The following is a 19,202-nucleotide window of genomic DNA, read 5'->3' as shown; positions in this document are numbered from 1 at the left end:
ACCCTCTGGCCCAATACACCACCCTCTGGGTCAGGGACCAAGGTTCCCGCTCATCATCTACGGTCAAAAATACACCGGGACCCCAATATCCCTGAGCCTCTTCCTCTGAAAGCCTTATTCTGTCTCTGCCTGTCAGGGAGACCCTCCACACATATTCGGTCTCAGTTTCCTTAGCCTGCCTACTGTATTTTTCCTGCAGTTTTGCCAATTCAGTAATGGTATAAGGTATCTCTTTAGTGGTAATGGTGGGTTCCGCATCCTCGCCATCATACACGACTTCAGTGGGAGTAGGGTCAGGTTCTATCACCGCCCCCAGCTCCTCCCATGGGTAGTGAGGGGCAACCTCCCTCACAATGAGGTCAGATTCTTTTGATAAGCTAGAAAATCCGGGTTGGCTCTCAAGGTCCCCAGGGAGCTGCAACTTCAGCTCTCCCTCACAAAAGCATCTCGCAGGCTACCCTTCAAGTTTTCCGTGATTCTTTTCTCATCCGCTAATGCTTTTCAGCTAGTTGCCGTTTCACCCGTTCCGTTTCCAATTCTGCCTGTAGTTTTTTAACCAATTCCTGGAAGGATTCGTTTGCCTCCTGCTCAGCTTGTTTAACAACACATTTGTCCTTCTGGGCAGCTATCAATGCGGCTCACAAGATACCGCAAACCACAGCCTTTCCCTTTCCAGGCTTAAACTTGTTTTCTTTTGCCAAGCCTCTTATCTGTTCCACTACAGTTGTCAGGGACTGCCAACGTCCCTCAGCCCAGCTATGCCCCTTCAGCGTCATGCAAGCTTTATAGCTCTTTAACAAATCCAACAGCGGGGAGCAGTCAAGATCAGGCTTATCCCGGGTTGCCATGACCTACTGCCGGAGATTTTGGCTTCAACCAAAAATCAGCTCTCCTTTCTTCGGCACTCTGGCTGATATCCCCTTTACAGAACCTCTTACCGCTTCTCACAGAGAATCCTGTCCATGATGCCAATTTAATGTCCTGTCCCACTCAGTGGGTTAGGGTGAGGTTAACTTTTTAATTCTCTGTGTGGTAGTCAGGAGTAATGACAATTACTCTAGAGGTTCAAACAAATCACAAATTTACTTAAAACTCAGCAGAACTACAAACGCTATTGGCTTGGCAAAAGTTATAACAATACTAAAACTTAGTAGAACTACAAAAGGTAATGGCTTGGCAAAACTTGTGACAATATTATCTTAATGTGCCGAAAATGAAGTTAGAGACAAAAAGAGTGATAGAGAGGAAAAGAAAGAGAGAAAGAAAGAGAGAGAGAGAAAAGATATCACCACCCTTGGATCCAGCAATGTTCTCTGCTTGTAGTGGTAGTCCTCAGGTGGTGGGTGCACGCCAAAAACTTGTGTTTCCCCTTTTTATAACCCAAAATGCTCCCCATAGGTGGGGGTCTGTCATCACTGAGCAGGCACAGTATGTGCTCAGGAATTGTCCAGAAATTAGTCGGTGCGTTGTGGGGGTCCTGGGGATCTCGCTGTCTCCCCCCTTCGGGGTTGACTGAATGATGGCCTTTCACAGGCATGCACGCACAGGACACAGATGGTCTTTTTTCTACATGTCAGGAATAGGGGAAGGGGCTCACAAGATGGTATCCTGCCTCTGCAGGATCTGTCCTTGGTCGAGACGGATGTCTGTCACATTCCCTTGTTATCAGTTTATCCCTGCTTGAGTCAAGATGGATGTTTGTGACATTCACTTGTTATCAGAGCCTAACACCCCCTGCCATGGGCAGGGACACCCTCCACCAGCCCAGCTTGCCCAAAGCCCCATCCAACCTGGCCTTGAACCCTGCCAGGGAGCCAGGGGCAGCCACAGCTTCTCTGGGCACCCTGTGCCAGGGCCTCAGCACCCTCACAGGGAAGGATTTCTGCCTCCCATCCCATCTCCATCTCCCCTCCTGCAGCTTCAGGCCATTCCCCTTGGCCTGGCACTCCCTGCCCTTGGCACCAGCCCCTCTCCAGCTTTCCTGGAGCCCCTGCAGGGACTGGAAGGGGCTCTAAGGTCTCCCCGCAGCCTTCTCTTCTCCAGGCTGAACCAGCCCAACTCTCTCAGCCTGAGGTCTCCAGAGCAGAGGTGCTCCAGCCCCCTGATCATCTCCGTGGCCTCCTCTGGACTCGCCCCAACAGCTCCGTGTCCTTCTTGTGCTGGGGACCCCCGAGCTGGACGCAGCACTGCAGGGGGGTCTCCCCAGAGCGGAGCAGAGGGGCAGAATCCCCTCCCTCGACCTGCTGCTCACGCTGCTGGACACGCAGCCCAGGACACGGGTGGCTTTCTGGGCTGCCAGCGCATATTGCCGGCTCATGTGGAGCTTCTCGTCCCCCAACACCCCCAAGTCCTTCTCCTCAGGGCTGCTCTCCATCCATTCTCCACCCAGCCTGGAGTTGTGCTTGGGATTGCCCTGACCCACGTGCAGGACCTTGACCTTGGCCTTGTTGAACTCCATGAGGTTTGCACGGGCCCACCTCTCCAGCCTGTCCAGGTCCCTCTGGATGGCATCCCTTCCCTCCAGCGTGTCAACACACCACACAGCTCAGTGTCATCAGCAAACTTGCTGAGGGTGCACTCGATCCCACTGTCCATGTCACTGACAAAGATGTTAAACAGCGCCGGTCCCAATCCTGACCCTGAGGAATGCCACTCCTCACTGGTCTCCACTTGGACATTGAGCTGTTAACCACAACTCTTTGAGTGTGACGGACCAGCCAATTCCTTATCCACCAAGTCCTCCATCCATCAAATCCATGTGTCTCCAATTTCAAGACAAGGGTGTTGTGCGGGACAGTGTCCAATGCTTTGCACAAGTCCAGGTAGATGATGTCTGTCACTCTTCCCTTATCCATCAGCGCTGTAACCCCATCATAGAAGACCACCAAAATTTGTCAAGCACAATTTGCCCTTAGTGAAGCCATGTTGGCTGTCACCAATCACCTCCTTATTTTCGATGTGCTGGATCATAGTTTCCAGGAGGACCTGCTCCTTGATCTTGCCGGGCACAGAGGTGAGACTGACTGGTCTATAGTTCCTTGGGTCTTCCTTTTTTTGTCTTCTTAAAGCCAGCAATGCCTTCAAACCTGTCCCAGTTGTGGGTGTGGGGAAACAACTGAGCCTAGCTGGGCTGTCTTGAAATTGTTCCCTGGGTTCAGGCCGTGACACGGCGCCTTTCCGTAGCAGCTGTGGACCTGCACTGCGTTACCCCGCAGTCTGCTTTCCTGGGGGAGCAGTGGGGACTGGGGAAGACGGACGAGGCAGGGAAGTGCCAAGGCAGTGCCTCCTGCGGTTTCAGGTGCCAGCGCTGTGCGAGGATGCCGGGGCCAGTTTGCCGGAGCAGGGGAGCTCAGACAGCCGGCAGAAGGAGCTCTACAGGATCGCCATGAAGGGGAATTACGAGGCTGTGGCATCTCTTGGTGAGGATCGGTCTCTGCGCATGTGTAAGACACCTTATTGTCCCCTGGGCTGGATCCAGCGTATGACTGCTGTAGGCTGCTGTGCTGCCTGGGCGTTTGGGGGAGAACAGGTAGTGAGAGGTGACGCTGTTACGCATTTAAGGTCTGGTGCTTGTTCGTTATGGGTGACAACCGTGCTTCATGCTCACCCTGTGCATCCGAAGAACATCTCATCTTGCCAACACAGCAGTGCTGTCAGGGGGCACTCACTCTGCCAGGATTTGGCCCTCTGTCAGCCCTGGCTTGCCCTGCGAGGCTCTGCCCCCGCGAGCAGGAGCACTGCAGGAGGAGCAGGCGGCCGCTGGAGTCCCGGGACTCAGCACAGTGTGTGCGGGGGCAGAGGACAGCCCTCCCTGCATGGTCAGGACAGGATGTGGTGGGGATTTCAGGTGACGTGCCCATGCTGTGTCCTGCAACCTGCATTCCTGTACAGGTTTTTGCCAGGACACAGGCTGCACATATACCACCCTGTAGGGATTTGCTGCAGGCAGTCCTAAATTTTAGCACTAATCAGTTTTGGCTGAAATTTCAAAGGCTGAGTGCTTGACAGTTGTTTTTTCTTGGGGAAACTGAAATCATTTGCCTGGTTTGGCTGACACCAGCCTGCTTTCTCTGATGCTCCTGGGAGGCCTGAGCTGCTGCTCTGGGAACCCAGGACCCCTCCGGGCACCCCACAGCTCCCGTCGTGCGAGAGTAGCCCTTTATTGAGGGGACCTAGTGCTGGTCCCCAGTTTGTACCGCTGCTTCCTCCTTCCCAGGGCCCGGGGACACCAGCTCCAAACCTGTTCTGCTGCCGCTGGCTGAGGACAGGGAGGATTTGGGTACGAGGACCCACGGGCTGCCGGAGAAGGGAGCGATGCCGGGGCACCTCAGTGGCGGTGAGTCACAGCGGCTGCTCGGCAGCGATGAGAATGAGCACTAACGAACAGCCTGGGCGCGGTCTGTGCCAGGTGTGCTGCTCTGCTGCTGCCACACACCGCTGCTGCACGCCCACAGAGGGGGGGTCAGAGCCTGCCTGCAGCAGTGCCCCTGCCGCTCCTGCTAGAGAGAGGGCCAGCAGAGCTGATCACATCCCTGCAGGGAGCGTTTCTGGTCTTGCATGAGGTTGGAAGCTGTTGGGAATTCAAGCCGTGTGACTGGGGGCTCCTTAAAACTTCTAAAACCAAATCTGGAAGCCCAGAAGAGCCCGCTTGCCAAGAAGAGCAGAAATTAGGGAGGCCTGGGGCAAGGCTTAGCCCAAGGGTGGCTCTACAGTTGTCTCCCTGCAGCCAGACACTCCCTGTTGCTCCTGGATGATTTGCTTTGATCCTTTTCCCCAGATTCACCCCTGTAAATTCTGCCATTCCTGACAAAGTTCCTTCCAGGACAGAGGACTCTGCAGCCTCCGCTTTCCCTTCACGCTTCCTCTGTTTTGGTTTCTTTATGAATATTGCGTTGTCAGTCCATCAAATGTCCCTGAGGTCCAACCAGACACCCAGATACCCCCCAGAGGTGCCAACAGGCCCTCCACTTCACGTGTCCTCCTCTCGCTTTGCTCTCGGTGGAACCTCCCTTCCCCCTTTTGAACAGCGCAATTTCTGGTTCATCTCACCAACGTGCTGCAGGGGAAGCTCGGCTCCTGCTCCTGCACTGGGACTGTGGGCGTGGGAGAGCTTTCCTTGCCGGGAATGACTTGCTGTCTCTCAGCAGGTGAGAAGATAGTGATCAAGACAGAAGAGCAGCAGCCCCAGGAGGAAGCATCTGAAATCCTGGCTCTGCCACGGGCACCCTCGGTGAGACTGGAAGAGGCGGTTCCCCTGAGCCGGGAGCAGCCGGTGCCCTGGGAGAGCCACGCTGGCTTGGATGGACAGAAGGCAACAGGAGAGGGCTTAGGGGAGTTCTGCAAACACGGGGCTGCCCAGCCTGAAGTCAAGCCCATGGTGGTGCCGGTGGAAGCTCACCCTGCCCCGGGCTTGCCCTTTCCAACAGAGCACGTGCTCGGCATGGGGACTGGCCAGCCGTTTGCCCTGACTCAGGGAATGCCGCTGGGAGAAGAGACCACCACAGAGGTGGCCTCATCGCAGCCCAGCTTAGAGGGTCCCTGCGCCATGGGGGAAGAGCCCCGCGTGCTCCCACTGGGATGGAAGAGCGTCCGGCTGAAGCGCAACCTCCTGGCGCGGCAGCAGAGCCAGGCGAGGAAGAGCAACGGCTCCTTCATCTGCACAGCCTGTGGGAAAAGCCTGGCCCACCACGCCGCGCTGCTGCGGCACCAGCGCCTGCACACGGGCGAGCGTCCCTTCCAGTGCCCTGCCTGCGGGAAGAGCTTCAACGAGAAGTCCAACCTCAACAAGCACTACCGCATCCACACCGGGGAGCGTCCCTATCGCTGCCCCGCCTGCGGCAAGGGTTTCATCCAGAAGCACCACCTCCAGAAGCACCAGCGCATCCACGGGGTGCAGCTGCGGGGTGGGTGGGCAGGCCGGCCCGCGCGGGCCAGCGCTGCCGGGGAGCGGCTCTACCGCTGCATCGAGTGCGCGGAGACCTTCCCCCAGAAAGCGTCGCTGGAGGAGCACCAGCGCCGGCACACCCAGCAGCGGCCCTTCCAGTGCAATGGCTGCAGCAAGAGTTTCCGGCACCGGCAGTCTCTGAACCACCACCAGAAAGTCCACGCCGTTGCCAGCTCTCCTGCCACCAGCTTATCGAACCACGACCGGGAGCTGAAGACCAGCCCCTGCAAGGCTTTGACCCAGGATAATCCGTAGCACGAGGGCTGGAGAAGGGAAGGTGCGGCGTTTCTCCAGGCTGCTCCGCAGAGGTGCACCAGCCTGCGACGATGGGGCACGCCAGGAAGCTGGTGTTGCACTGCCGCAGGGCTCGTTGCACCACCGAGAGGCTCTCCATGATGCCGTGGGGCTCTCTGCACTGCCATGGGGCTCTGCACCACCTGGGTCTCGAGGAGGAGGAGGATGGAGGCAGGCTGATGTGCTGCACAGGCATGGAAATGCGCAGGGGGTAAAGGAACTGAGAGGCAGCAGAGGAAGTTCAGTGCCCGGGGCCGAGCCAGGTTGTGCCGCTGCCCCGTGGAGGGGGGATTCGGCTGAGGAGCAGCTGTATTGGGTACGGCGGAGTGGGGGGTGGAGTGGTTGAACTCAGGGTTATTTAAGCACTACCAGCGTGGAGGTGGCGTGGGGGCATTTGGTGGCCCGGGTAGGGGCATTTGGTGGCCCGGGTAGAGGCCGTTGTGGCTGGGCAGCAGTTGGGGTCATCGGACAAGCCGGGAAGAGACTCAGATAAAAGACTGGGCTGACGTGGTCTCCTGTTGTGCCCTGGGGCAGGCTTGGGGGGGCTGGCACCGCGCTGCCTCCACCCAGCCAAGGGAGCTTGGGTACGTGGGGGGGGTAAGTTATAATTTAGGCCTCTCCCGTGGGTGCAGCCAGGCATGCGGCTCCTGCTTGGCACACCATGGGCAGCTACCCCGCATCTGCGCCGTCACCCGCTTCTTCCCATCACCTGTGACCATGCGGGGCCCTTTGCTCTGGGGAGAAGAGCTCGGCCCTCGCCCCAGCCCAGCGGCGTCAGGCACCCTGGGGATGAGACCTCGCGACTAATGCAAACCAGGAGCCTGAGTCTGACGGGGCCCTGGCCACTGCTAGCTCATCCCAGGGAAGAGAAGTACAAGGCGGCTGCCGCCTTGGCCACAGTGGGAGGAATGCGGTTGGGGTATCCCCAGGGCTCAGCCCCCTGCGCCCACTGTGCTCGTCCCTGCGTGGGAGCACCCAGCATGGCTCCGCGGGGCCCAGCAGCCTGGGTCCCTGGTGGAACCGCCCCGGCCCTGGGGCTCCCTGGGGGCAGCACTGGCAGGCAGCAGCACCCTGGGGCACAGGCAGCACTCTCGTCCCCCTGCTTTGACACGGGGGTCCCTGGTTGGGGGTGACGATGACATCCCTGGGGTGTGTGGGTTACAAGCCTGGGGCATGCCCTGGAGGCACCCAGGATGATGGTGACATCTTGGGGGACACACTGGGGACAGTGGTGGGTGACAACAGCCCAGGGAAACCCCCACTGTGGCTCTGCCCTCACACAGGACGGCTGCCGCCACGGGCCGAGGTCGTGGTGCCCGTATCCACTGAGGGGACCCCCCCGCGGCTTCGGCGGCCATGTCAACAGATGTGTCGGGTCCGGCGGGTGGCGGGAGCTGGGGGGCTGGTGGCCTGGGCTGCCCCAGGCAGAGCACTGCGGCAGCCGGGGGAGGATCCTGCCCCTCTGCCCGGCCCTGGGGAGCACACCAGGATGCTGGGCCCAGTGCAAGGGACTGGGAAGTACTGGGGGGCATCCAGCGAGGCCTGGGATGGCGGCAAAGGGCTGGAGCGTCCCCCTGCGTGGCCCTGTGCGGCTGCAGAGGTGGCTGGGGGCTCCTCAGAGTGACGGGACAGAGTGCAGAGGCTGGGCCCAGGCTCCCACAGAGGCTGTGGGGCCTCGTGGTCCAGCTGCCCCACACACGGCCCCCTCGCCTGCCACCGTCCTCCTGGCCTGGCTGCGATGGTGGGTGACAGCCCCGCACCGTCCCTGCACGTAGAGGGTGTGAGGGAGCTGCCAGCAATGCCCCAGGGACCCCCCGAGGCTGGAGCTGCCCTCTGCCTGGGTGATCTGCGCTACTGCTTCACCAACAGTGCGCGGGGCGCCAGCTCAGCCCCCAAAAACAGACAAATACTTTATTGGTTCCTGTCCTGGTGTTTGGCTGGGATAGAGTTAATTATCCCCAGGAGCTGGGAGGGGACACAGCCAGGACAGGTGACCCAAACTGGCCAAAGGGATATGCCATCCCATATGACGTCACGCTCACTCTATAAGGGGGGAGCCGGCAGGGGAGGACAGGCTGGGCATCGGGTTCTGGGCGGTGAGCGAACTGCATCGTGCATCACCCGCTTTGTCTGTTCTGTTCTCAGTCCTGGTGCGGGCCTTTCCCTCTCCCTTTGCTGTCCCAGTAAACTGTCCTTACCCCGACCCACCAGTTTTACCTTTTTCCTCAGTTCTGCTCCCCATCCTGCGGGGGGGAGGGGTGAGTGAGTGACCACGTGGTGCTCAGCTGCCGGCTGGGGGGAACCACCACAGGGGACACCCGCATCCCCGCGAGTGGGGACGTGGGGAGCACCCTCCCCCCGAGCTGAGCAGCGCCGAGCCGAGCCGGGCGGCAGGACTACAGCTCCCGTGCTGCACCGGCGGCGGGCGGCCCTCCCGGGCTGAGGCGGGCAGGGACAAAAGCGGCCCCGCTGCCCCCCGCCCCGGAAGGGGACCCCGGCCGCGACGGCCTCTCCCCTCCGCTCCCCTGCGCTCCCCTCTGCCGGCCGCCCCTGGCCCTGCTGGCCGCCCCCAGTGCCTGGCGCCCCCCAGGTGCTCGCCCCTGCCCGGCCTTTCCCTGTCTCGCCACGGGGCCCCCGTGCCCAGGCGGACACGCTGCTCCGTGTCCCACCCGCCCGGCCCCCCTGGCTCCGGCCCTGCCGACACCGACACCAGCGCTGGGCAGGGCCCGGGACGGGACGGGTGGTCAGACCCCCCGGGACAGCCCGGCACATCTTCCTCCTGCTCTCCTTGGGCACCGCAGGCCCGTTTGGGGAGTCGCGAGCTTCCCCAGAGCCCCTTTTCCCGGCGAGTTCTCGCCTTTTGCCGGCCGGCTGCGTGGGCCACGCTCTTGGGGTCGGTGCTTTTAGCAGGAGTTTTGAAGGCTCTGGCTGGAAGGGAAGGCGGCTGTTGGCAGGTAAGTGCGCTTCTGCCCCCGATTCCTTCTGAATCCAGGTGTTGTGCTTGGCAGGGCCCCTCTGTCCTTGCTGCGCCGGCGCGGCTGCTCACGGGACAGGCCTCTCCTGCGGAACCCGGAGCATCCCACCGCCGTCTTCCCGCACAAGTAGCTGTATACCTGCCTCCGTCTGCCCGCCGAGAGCCAGCGGCACGCCGGACTCCAGGCCGCTGCGGCAAGGTGGGGGTCTGAGCTGTCCCGGCGCTGCCGTTGGGATGCCGGAGCCCCCGGTGCCACCGGGGCCCTGCCTGCCACCGGAAGGATTTCCGCGGAGGGGTTCAGCGAACGTGCGGCGGGGCGTGCTGAGCCGGGCGTGCTTCTTGCTGCAGATGTCGGTGACCTTTGAGGACGTGGCCATCTACTTCTCCCCCGAGGAGTGGGCAGAGCTGGCGGACTGGCAGCGGCGGCTCTACCGGGAGGTGATGCTGGAGAACTACCAGGCGGTCGCCTCGCTGGGTGAGGACTCTCTCCGGCGCCGCCGGGCTGGGGTCGAGCCGCAGTTCACCTCTGTAACGGAGCTGGAGCCTGGAAAGCGAAAATCCAGCTGTCGCCGTTGGTGCCCGAGCGCTGACGTAGGGGTTGTGATCACAGGTTTTACCCTGCCAGACAGCCTCCTGCGGAGAGCGGTCCTGGTAGAGAGAAGAGAAGAGAAGAGAAGAGAAGAGAAGAGAAGAGAAGAGAAGAGAAGAGAAGAGAAGAGAAGAGAAAAGAGGAATAGAACAGAATAGAGCAGAACAGAGCAGAACAGAATAGAATAGGAACAGAACAGAACAGAACAGAATAGAACAGAATAGAACAGGACTGGACTATTTCATTTGGAAGGGACCTACAATGACCATCTAGTCCCACTGCCTGACCCCTTCAGGGCTGACCAGAGTTCCTGGCTGACCAAAACCTCCCTGGCGCAGCGAGGAACCATTCCCAGGTGCTGTCGGCAGGCAAGCGGACGAGGTGATGAGGGCAAGGCGAGAGGAGGCTGTAGGCGCAGGGACGGGGGGGCCGAAGCTGTAGGTGGGCAGGGACAGGAGAGAGGAGCAGAGTTGGGGGAGATGCTGGGGCTGTGGGTGTGGGGGGGCCGGCGATGCCATCCCGGCAGTGCGGGAGAGGGTGCCTCTCTCTCTGCCCCGGACAGGCTGGCCTGCCGTCAAGCCAGAGATCATCTGCCAGATGGAGCGAGCAGAGCTGCCGTGTGTGCCAGACCCCCCCAGGACACAGTGGAGCCACTGGACCCCTGTCTCAGGTTGGTACCGGGGGGCTGTGGGGGTTGTGGGGGGTTCCAGCAGCAGCGTCCCCTCAGCCCCAGATGCTCTGTGCAGCAGGAAGGGTGGGGGGCTGGTGGGGTGCCCGTGCCGCTGGCCATGGGGAGGGGTCCCACGTGCCCGTCCAGTCCCTGGCAGTGTCCCCAGCCTCTTCTCCCCAGCAGCCAGCAACCCTGGGACACAGAGGGAGGCTGGGGGGATCCCCGAGGGGCTGCTGGCACCCACCGCCCTGCTCCCAGGCTTGCCCAAGCAGGGCAGGAGGTGTCAGGGGTGCTCAGCCCACAGCTGGCCAGGCATGAACTGGGGAGTTTCCTCAAGGCACCCTCGCCTCCACCCCTTGCCGACCCCCCGGCCACTGGAGAAGACCCCCCTACGTGTCCTGAGTATGACAAGAGCTTCAAGCGCCAGACCGCATTGGAAGTGCATGTGTGGAGCCACATGGGTGAGTGGCCCTTCGTCTGCACTGACTGCGGGAAGTGCTTTGGCCACAAGCATCACCTGCTGAGATACCGGCACGTGCACACCGGTGATAAGCCCTTTGCCTGTGACCAGCATTTCAACGATAAGTGCTGCCTGCACATCCACAACAGGAAGAAACCCTTTGCCTGTACAAACTGTCCCAAGGCCTTCAGGGACAAGACGTCCCTCACCATCCACCAGCACGTCCACACCAGGGAGCAGCCCTTTGCCTGCGCCCAGTGCCCCAAGACCTTCAGGTATAAGAAGACCCTCAGAGTCCACCAGCTTATGCACACCGGGGAGCGCCCCTTCGCCTGTGCCCACTGCCCCAAGGCCTTCAGGGACAGCAGTACGCTCGCTGTTCACCAGCGCATCCACACGGATGAGCGCCCCTTCAACTGCACCCACTGCCCCAAGGCCTTCAGGGAGAAGATGACCCTCACTGTCCATGAGTGCATCCACACTGGTGAGAAGCCCTACAAGTGCAGCGAGTGTGGCAAGGCCCTCAGCCAGAAGCAGAACCTGAAGAGGCACCAGAGGATGCACCAGAGCCCACTGGTGGTGCCAGAGGGTGGCCAATAGGAGGGGGAGGGTTCATCCCTGGTGGAGTAGTGGGCAGAGGACAAGCCTTTCCAGTGCAGCCACTGCAAGAAGTGGTTTCAGGACAAAGGGATCATGCTGGCTCACCAGTGCACCATGGCACCCCCAGCCTGTGGCCACCTCTGCAGCCCGGCACCACCTGAAACTGCTGTTGAGGGGCTGCGGGGTGCCGGGGACTGTGAGGAGATGTCCTGGTTTCAGCTGGGATAGAGTTAATTTTCCTCGTGGTAGCGGGTGTAGAGCTGTGTTTTGGATTTGGGATGATAACAGACTGCTGGTTTGGTTGTTGCTCAGCAGTGTTTACCAGGTCAAGGACTTTTCAGCTTCTCCTACTGCCCCTCCAGCGAGGAGGCTGAGGGTGCACCAGAGGACGGGAGGGGACACGGCCAGGACAGGTGACCCAGACTGGCCAAGAGATTCTCCATACCGTATGGCGTCATGCTCAGTATATCAACTGGGGGGGAGCTGGCCGGGGGTGTGATTACTGCTCAGGGATGGGATGGGCATTGGTCAGCAGGTGGTGAGCAATTGCATTGTGCATCTCTCGTTTTCTATATTCTTTTATCATTATTATTATTATTTTCTCTTCCTTTGTTGTCCAGTTGAACCATCTTTATCCCACCCCATGAGTTTTACCTTTTTCCACCAATTCTCCTCCCCATCCCACTGAGGGAAATGGTTGCGTGAGCAGCAGTGTGGTACTCAGCTGCCAGCCGGGGCTGAACCACAAAAGTCTTTTTTGGTGCCCAATGTGTGCCCTGAAGGTTTGAGATAATGACAGATCTGACGAGAGCTTGTTAAAACAAAGTTGTTATAGGCATTTATTACATTAGTTAAATAGTTGCTGGTCACAATGGTGTTTTGTTTATTCTAATGGCTGTGGTGTGTAAATGCGTACTTGCTGTATGTATTCCCTGCGGCACTGTTTATCACCTCTGGCAGAGGGGTCAGGATTCTCCTTTTGCTGTACTGTGTAATATCGACTAATGACATGATAACATCGCTGGTCATGAGGTTAAGCTGGTATTTGTACTCGGCATTGCTGTCATGTCTGTATCTTGCAGTGATCCCTTGGAAATTATTAATAATTACACTCTTCACCTTTTCTCGTTAGAGACACAATCTATGGGGAAGGCAGGGGGCATACTTTCCCCAGCTCCTTCACCTTCCCTTTCCCACAGGCTAGTTACAACAGCTCTTGAGAGTTTTGAATACCCTTGGGAAGTTCAGACCAGCATGCTCCTATTGCTATGTCTCCTGAATGTGTTCCAGGTCTTGTTCAGGGTTCAACAACTACGTAAGAATATCCCCCAGAGATCTGCCCCGAGGCTGGGTAGTTGTGAGTGGCAGGGTGTGTGGGACAGCATGGGCAAGGACCTAGGGCAGTGAGCACCTCCCGTGCTCTGGAACTTCACCTCTGAACAAGTGCAGAACCCTGAAAAAACGGTAAAATACTTGGAAAAAGGATGCTGTCACCCTGGCAATTCCAGAGAGACACAAATCACTGCGAGGCGCTGGGGCCTGGCCCATGCCTACCGAGCCCTGTTCAACACCATTCAGTACCCTCAAGGGGAAGAGAAGGTCTCTGGATCTGACCGCCAAACAGGAGGAAGAGGAAGAATTCCCTGCTTCCCCCTGAGGTAGAAATTAGCAGGTGAGTTTCTCCTCTTCCTGAGAGGGAGAGGAAGAACTCAAATGAGACAGTAACCACCCGATCCCTGTCCCTGAGTGAGCTGCGACATAGGTGAAAGGATTTCAGCTGCCATCCAGGGGAGCAGCTGGCTGCTCAGGTGCTGGGATAACGGGGCCAGTAGCCTGGAACTGGAGGGAAGGGAAGCCAAGCAGCTGGGATCCCTCTCCAGGGAAGGGGATATGGACAAGGCGTGAGGGAAGGTAGCCCTTCAGTGAAGATGTTGTGTGTCACCCAGGCAAGTGGACCACCATGGAGAGAGGTATCCAGTCCCTGAGGGAATTAGCCCTGCGGGAGGTGGTTTATGATGACCCGGACAACGCACAGTTACCCACAGATCCTGATGAAGTTCAATGTACCTGACCCATGTGGCGGATGTTTGTACGCAGTGCACCATCGTCGTACACCAACTCATTGGCAGTGATGGACTGGGAAGGCGAAGAGGCACCAACGGTGGATGAAGTGGCTGGCCGACTCCAGCAATACAAAGAAAGTCTCTCTTCCTCCCTCATCTCAGCTGTGGAGAAACTGTCCCAGAAGGTCCAGCAACTCAAAGAGAATCTGTCCTACTGCCCACCTGTACGGACCAGTATCTCAGCTATTAGGAGTAAGCATTCCTCTACCTGAGAGAGGGTATAGAAGGTGCACACCACAAGCAACCCTGTGGTTTTACCTGTGTGATGACAGAGAGGACATGAGGAAGTGGGATGGTGTTTTGGATTTGCGTGGCAAGGTATTGGTAGCTGGGGGGGCTACAGGCATGGCTTCTGCGAGAAGCTGCTAGAAGCTTCCCCTGTGTCTGATAGAGCCAATGCCTGCCACCTCTAAGACGCTCTCACCGCTTGCCAAGGCCAAGCCAGTCAGCTACAGTGGTAGCACCTCTGTGATGATATATTTAAGAAGGGGAAGAAAAAGGAGTGGCAACTTTTGCAGCCAGAGAGAGGAGGGAGAAGATGTGAGAAACTTTGCAGACACCAAAGTTGGTGAAGAAGGTGGGGGAGGAGGTGCTCCAGCCACTGGAGCAGAGATTCCTCTGCAGCCTGTGGTGAAGACCATGGTGAGGGAGGTTGTCCCCCTGCAGCCCATGGAGGATGACGGGGAGCAGAGATTCCACCTGCAGCCTGTGGAGGACCCCACGCCGGAGCAGGTGGAGACACCTGAAGGAGGCTGTGCCCCTTTGGGAAGCCTGCGCTGGAGCCGGTTTGCTGGCAGGACTTGTGACCCCGTGGGGGACCCATGCTGGAGTAGTCCGCTCCTGAAGGTCTGCACCCCGTGGGAGGGACCCACGCTGCCGGAGCAGGTGGAGACACCTGAAGGAGGCTGTGCCCCTTTGGGAAGCCTGCGCTGGAGCCGGTTTGCTGGCAGGACTTGTGACCCCGTGGGGGACCCATGCTGGAGTAGTCCGCTCCTGAAGGTCTGCACCCCGTGGGAGGGACCCACGCTGGAGCGGTTGGTGAAGAACTGTAGCCCATGGGAAGGAGTTACGTTGGATAAGTTCGTGGAGGATTGTCTCCCATGAGAGGGACCCCACACTGGAGGAGGAAAGAGTGTGAGGAGTCCTCCCCCTGAGGAGGAAGGAGGGGCAGAGACAACTTGTGATGAACTGACCACAACCCACATTCCCCGTCCCTCTGTGCCACTGCAGGGGAGGAGGGAGAGAAATGGGGAGTGAAGTTGAGCCGGGTAAGAAGGCAGGGGTGGGGGGAGGTGTTTTAAGATTTGGGTTTATTTCTCATTACTCTACTCTGTTTTGCTCAGTTATAAATTAGATGATTTTTTTTTCTAAGTTGAGTTTGTTTTGCCTGTGACAGTAATTGGTGAACGATCTCTCACTGTCCCTATCTCAACCCACGAGCCTTTCGTTATACTTTCTCTCCCCTGTCCAGTTGAGGAGGGGGAGTGATAAATCGGCTTTGGTGGGCGTGTGGCCTCCAGGCGGGGTCAGCCCACCACAGATTGAATACCTATCTCGACCTTAGAGTCATGAGGATGTGAGTTACAAGGAAAAACAATCACAAAAGGGGATTCTTCCAGGAAAAATGCCACTCCTGTTTCCAGTGGGCAGTTCCCCAGAACGAGTGGAAGGGCTGATCATACTTATGATCCTCATGAAGGGACTTCTAAGTCATTTTCACAAGAAGTGAGTGGCGAATACGATGAGCAGGACTAGAGGGGCCCTGCCTCCAGCCAGGTGGAGGAGAGGCACAACCGGGTTTCCTGGACTGTGTGGATCCGATGGCCTGGCACGTCAGACCCCCAGGAGGACAAGGCTCTAGTGGACACCGGTGCACAGCGTCCCCGAATGCCATCGAGCCATGAAGGGGCAGAACCCATCTGTATTTCTGGAGTGACGGGGGCTTCCCAACAGCCAACTGTACTGGAGGACAACGTTGAGTCTAACTGGGAATGACTGGGAAAAGCATCCCATTGTGACTGGCCCAGAGGCTCTGTGCATCCTGGGCACAGACTACCTCTGAGGAGGGTATTTCAAGGCCCCAAGAGGGTACCGGTGGGCTTTTGGCATAGCTGCCTTGATGGGGGAAATGGAACATCTCTCTACCTTGCCCGGTCTCTGGAGATGGGGGAAGACCCTTCCATTGTGGGGTTGCTCAGGGTCAAAAAAGAACAGGTGCTGATCACTACCACAAAAGTGTACCGTCAGCAATATCGCACCAACCAAGACTCCCTGATTCCCATCCATAAGCTGATTTGTCAACTGGAAAGCCAAGGAGTGATCAGCAGAACCCGCTCACCCTTTAACAGTCCTGTATGGCCAGTGCAGAAGTCCAATGGAGAGTGGAGGCTGAAAGTAGATTATTGTGCTGCTGTGCCGGACATGCTGGAACTTCAATATGAACTGGAGTCAAAGGCAGCCAAGCGGTACACCATTATTGATACCAGGAATGCGTTTTTCTCGATCCCTTTGGCGGCAGCGTGCAGGGCACAGTTTGCTTTCACTTGGAGATGCACCCAGTACCCCTGGAATCGACTGTCCCAGGGGTGGAAACACAGCCCCACCATTTGCCAGGGGCTGATCCAGACTGCACTGGAACGAGGTGAAGCTCTGGAGCACCTGCAATACATTGATGACTTCATCATATGGGGCAACACAGCAGAAGTCCCTCTCAAAGACTTTCACTGAGACAGTTTTGCAAAGTTGAAAAGATAGATAATTTATTAAGGCGACAGATATTCGGTATTGCTGTTGATAAATACTGTAAAAATTGAGCTCGAGTTAATAGTTCAGTGCTTTTGTTAACGATACTTTCCCGGCATAACGTCCAACGTAGTCGGAGGCACCAGTCTTCAAAAGCGGCGTCCCTGCTTGGGGAGAAGAGAGGTCCAGGTCCATCGACCTGTCTGGATAGTTGGAATTCTTGTTCTTTCTCGTCTGTTGCCTGTGGGTGCAAGGCAAGCGCGTTGCTCAAACTGTGCTCTTGCTCAAGTCAGATCAGTTACTTTCTGTGGACTCACAGTGGCCCTGTATTCGGCACCAACAAGCCTGGTTCTCCACAACCGTATAACAACCAGCACAACTAAGAAAAGGCGACAGGCATTAGTAGTAGGTGACGCTTCTGAGAGGTACAGAGGCACCCATGTGCCCACCTGAGGCTCAAGAGAGGTGTGCTGCTTACCGGGGGCTTGGATCAGGGATGTCACCGAGAGACTACCAAGCCTCCTACAGTCCACTGACTAGTATCTGCTGCTGTTGTTTCACGTGGGCTCCAGCGACACAGCCGGGAGCAGTCTGAGGAGCATCAGGAAGGATGACAGAGCCCTGGGAGCAGCACCAAGGGACTCTGGAGCGCAGGTAGTGTTTTCATCAATCCTCCTGGTCAAAAGGAAGGGGTATGAAAGGGCCGGTCGAATCTGGCAAGTCAACGAATGGTCACAGGACTGGTGCCACAGCAAGGGCTTTGGCTACCTAGACCATGGGACTCGCTTTGAGAAACCTGGTCTGCTGGGGGCAGATGGGGTCCATCTGTCAGAGAAGGGCAAGAGCATCTTTGGTCACAGGCTTGCCAAGCTGGTGAAGAGGGCTTTAAACTAAAGTTGCCAGGGGAGGGGAACCTCAGTCCATCCCACTCCTACCAGTCTGATGCCAGTGCCAGCAAGAGATGCCCAGAGCCGGGAGAAGGATCGCAGGTCAGCAGGAGAGCACCTGAAGTGCAGCACGAAGGAATTCCAGCCAGTCAGTCAGCTTCATCTGGGCCCAACTGAAATGCCTCCATGCAAACGCCCGTAGCATGGGGAACAAACAAGAGGAGTTGGAGACATGCGCGTGCCTGCAGGGCTGTGATCTCATCGGCATCACAGAGACGTGGTGGGGTGGCTCCGAGGACTGGAGTGTTGGAATGGAAGGGTACAGGCTCTTTAGCAAGGACAGGCAGGGCAGACGAGGACGGGGTGTCACCTCTATGTCAATGACCCGTGGGAATGCATGGAGCTCTGCCTGGGGGTGGGTGAGGAGCCACCGAGAGCTTATGGGCCAGGACTGAAAGGAGGGCAGGGACAGGGGACGCTATAGTGGGGGTCTGCTACAGGCCACCACACCAGGAAGATCGAGTGGATGAGGCCCTCTACGGACAGATAGGAGCAGCCTCACGGTCACAAGCCCTGGTTCTCATGGGGGACTTCAACCACCCTGCTATCTGTGGGAGGGACAGCACAGCAAGGCACGAGCAGTCCGGGAAGTTCCTGGAATGCGTGGATGATAACTTCCTTCTCCAAGTGACAGAGGAGCCAATGAAGAGAGGTGCCATGCTGGACCTTGTTCTCACCAACAAGGAGGGGATGTGAAGCTCAAGGGCAGCCTTGGCTGCAGTGACCATGAAATGGTGGAGTTCAAGATCCGCAGGGCAGCGAGGAGGGTGCACAGCAAGCTCACTGCCCTGGACATCAGGAGAGCAGACTTGGGCCTCTTCCGGGACCTGCTTAGGAGGTACCATGGGACAAAGTCCTGGAGGGAAGAGGGGCCCAAGAAATCTGGTTAGTATTCAAGGATCTCCTCCAAGCTCAGGAGCGATGCATCCCAACAAAGAGGAAGTCAAGAGGCCTGCATGGATGAACAAGGAGCTCCTGGGCAAACTCAAACCCAAAAAGGAAGCCTACGGAGGGTGGAAGAAGGGCAGGTGGCCTGGGGGCAATACAGAGAAACTGTCTGAGCAGCCAGAGGTCAGGTTAGGAAAGCTAAAGCCCTGATAGAATTAAATCTGGCCAAGGACATCAGGGGCAGCAAGAAAAGCTTCTATAGGTATGTCAGCGATAAAAGGAAGACTGGGGAAATTGTGGGCCCCTTCCAGAAGGAAACAGAAGACCCTGATACCCAGGATATGGAGAAGACTGAGGCGCTAAATGACTTTTTTTACCTCAGTCTTCACCAACAAGTGCTCCAGCTGCACTGCCTAAGTCGCAGAAGGCAAAGGCAGGGACTAGGACAATGAAGAACTGCCCACTGTAGGAGAAGATCAGGTTTAAGATCATCTAAGGAACCTGAAGGTGCACAAGTCCATGGGGCCTGATGAGATGCATCCGCAGGTCCTGAGGGAACTGGTGGATGAAGTGGCTAAGCCACGATGCATCATATTTGAGAAGTCATGGCAGTCCAGTGAAGTTCCCACTGACTGGAAAAGGGAAAACAAACCCCTCATTTTTAAAAAGAGAAAAAAGGAAGAGCTGGGGAACTACAGGCCGGTCAGTCTCACCTCTGTGCCCGGCAAGATCAAGGAGCAGGTCCTCCTGGAAACTATGATCCGGCACATGGAACATGATTGGTGACAGCCAACATGGCTTCACTAAGGGCAAATTGTGCCTGACAAATTTTGGTGGTCTTCTGTGATGGGGTTACAGCGCTGATGGATAAGGGAAGAGTGACAGACATCATCTACCTGGACTTGTGCAAAGCATTGGACACTGTCCCGCACGACACCCTTGTCTTGAAATTGGAGAGACATGGATTTGAT

At 57.5% G+C, this 19,202-nt stretch overlaps 2 protein-coding genes across 4 annotated transcripts; both read left to right on the top strand.

Moving 5' to 3' along the window:
- The first annotated feature begins 3,140 nt into the window (after positions 1–3,140).
- LOC129203632 (zinc finger protein 467-like) lies at positions 3,141–6,631 on the top strand. Of its 3 annotated transcripts, none has more exons than XM_054818429.1 (3): positions 3,141–3,419; positions 4,217–4,336; positions 5,148–6,631. In XM_054818429.1, the coding sequence occupies exons 1-3, from the start codon at positions 3,386–3,388 to the stop codon at positions 6,197–6,199; spliced, it is 1,206 nt and encodes a 401-aa protein (XP_054674404.1). In that variant the 5' UTR covers positions 3,141–3,385; the 3' UTR covers positions 6,200–6,631. The 3 variants fall into 3 exon arrangements, with proteins under 3 accessions (XP_054674404.1, XP_054674403.1, XP_054674406.1); XM_054818428.1 differs by having other exon boundaries at positions 5,145–6,631; XM_054818431.1 differs by lacking the exon at positions 4,217–4,336 and having other exon boundaries at positions 5,145–6,631.
- A 2,283-nt stretch (positions 6,632–8,914) lies between these two features.
- On the top strand, positions 8,915–13,046 carry LOC129203638 (gastrula zinc finger protein xLCGF3.1-like). Its single transcript, XM_054818439.1, is given in 5 exon segments — positions 8,915–9,411; positions 9,561–9,687; positions 10,364–10,471; positions 10,652–10,677; positions 10,680–13,046. Coding segments are annotated over 4 exon segments (1,113 nt in total). The 5' UTR covers positions 8,915–9,411; the 3' UTR covers positions 11,532–13,046.
- Positions 13,047–19,202: the final 6,156 nt, after the last annotated feature.

Source organism: Grus americana, chromosome 2, assembly GCF_028858705.1.
Source record: "Grus americana isolate bGruAme1 chromosome 2, bGruAme1.mat, whole genome shotgun sequence".
In the NCBI taxonomy this organism is placed as follows: Eukaryota; Metazoa; Chordata; class Aves; order Gruiformes; family Gruidae; genus Grus; species Grus americana.
This window is presented reverse-complemented; position numbering and strand designations above follow the sequence as displayed.

Excerpts from the sequence above, each read along its gene's own strand:
- LOC129203632 (XM_054818428.1), top strand. The coding sequence starts at position 3,386 with ATGAAGGGGAATTACGAGGCTGTGGCATCTCTTG. Across the intron at positions 3,420-4,216 it reads CGAGGCTGTGGCATCTCTTG|GGCCCGGGGACACCAGCTCC; the intron begins GTGAGGATCGGT and ends CCTCCTTCCCAG. Across the intron at positions 4,337-5,144 it reads GCCGGGGCACCTCAGTGGCG|CAGGTGAGAAGATAGTGATC; the intron begins GTGAGTCACAGC and ends GCTGTCTCTCAG.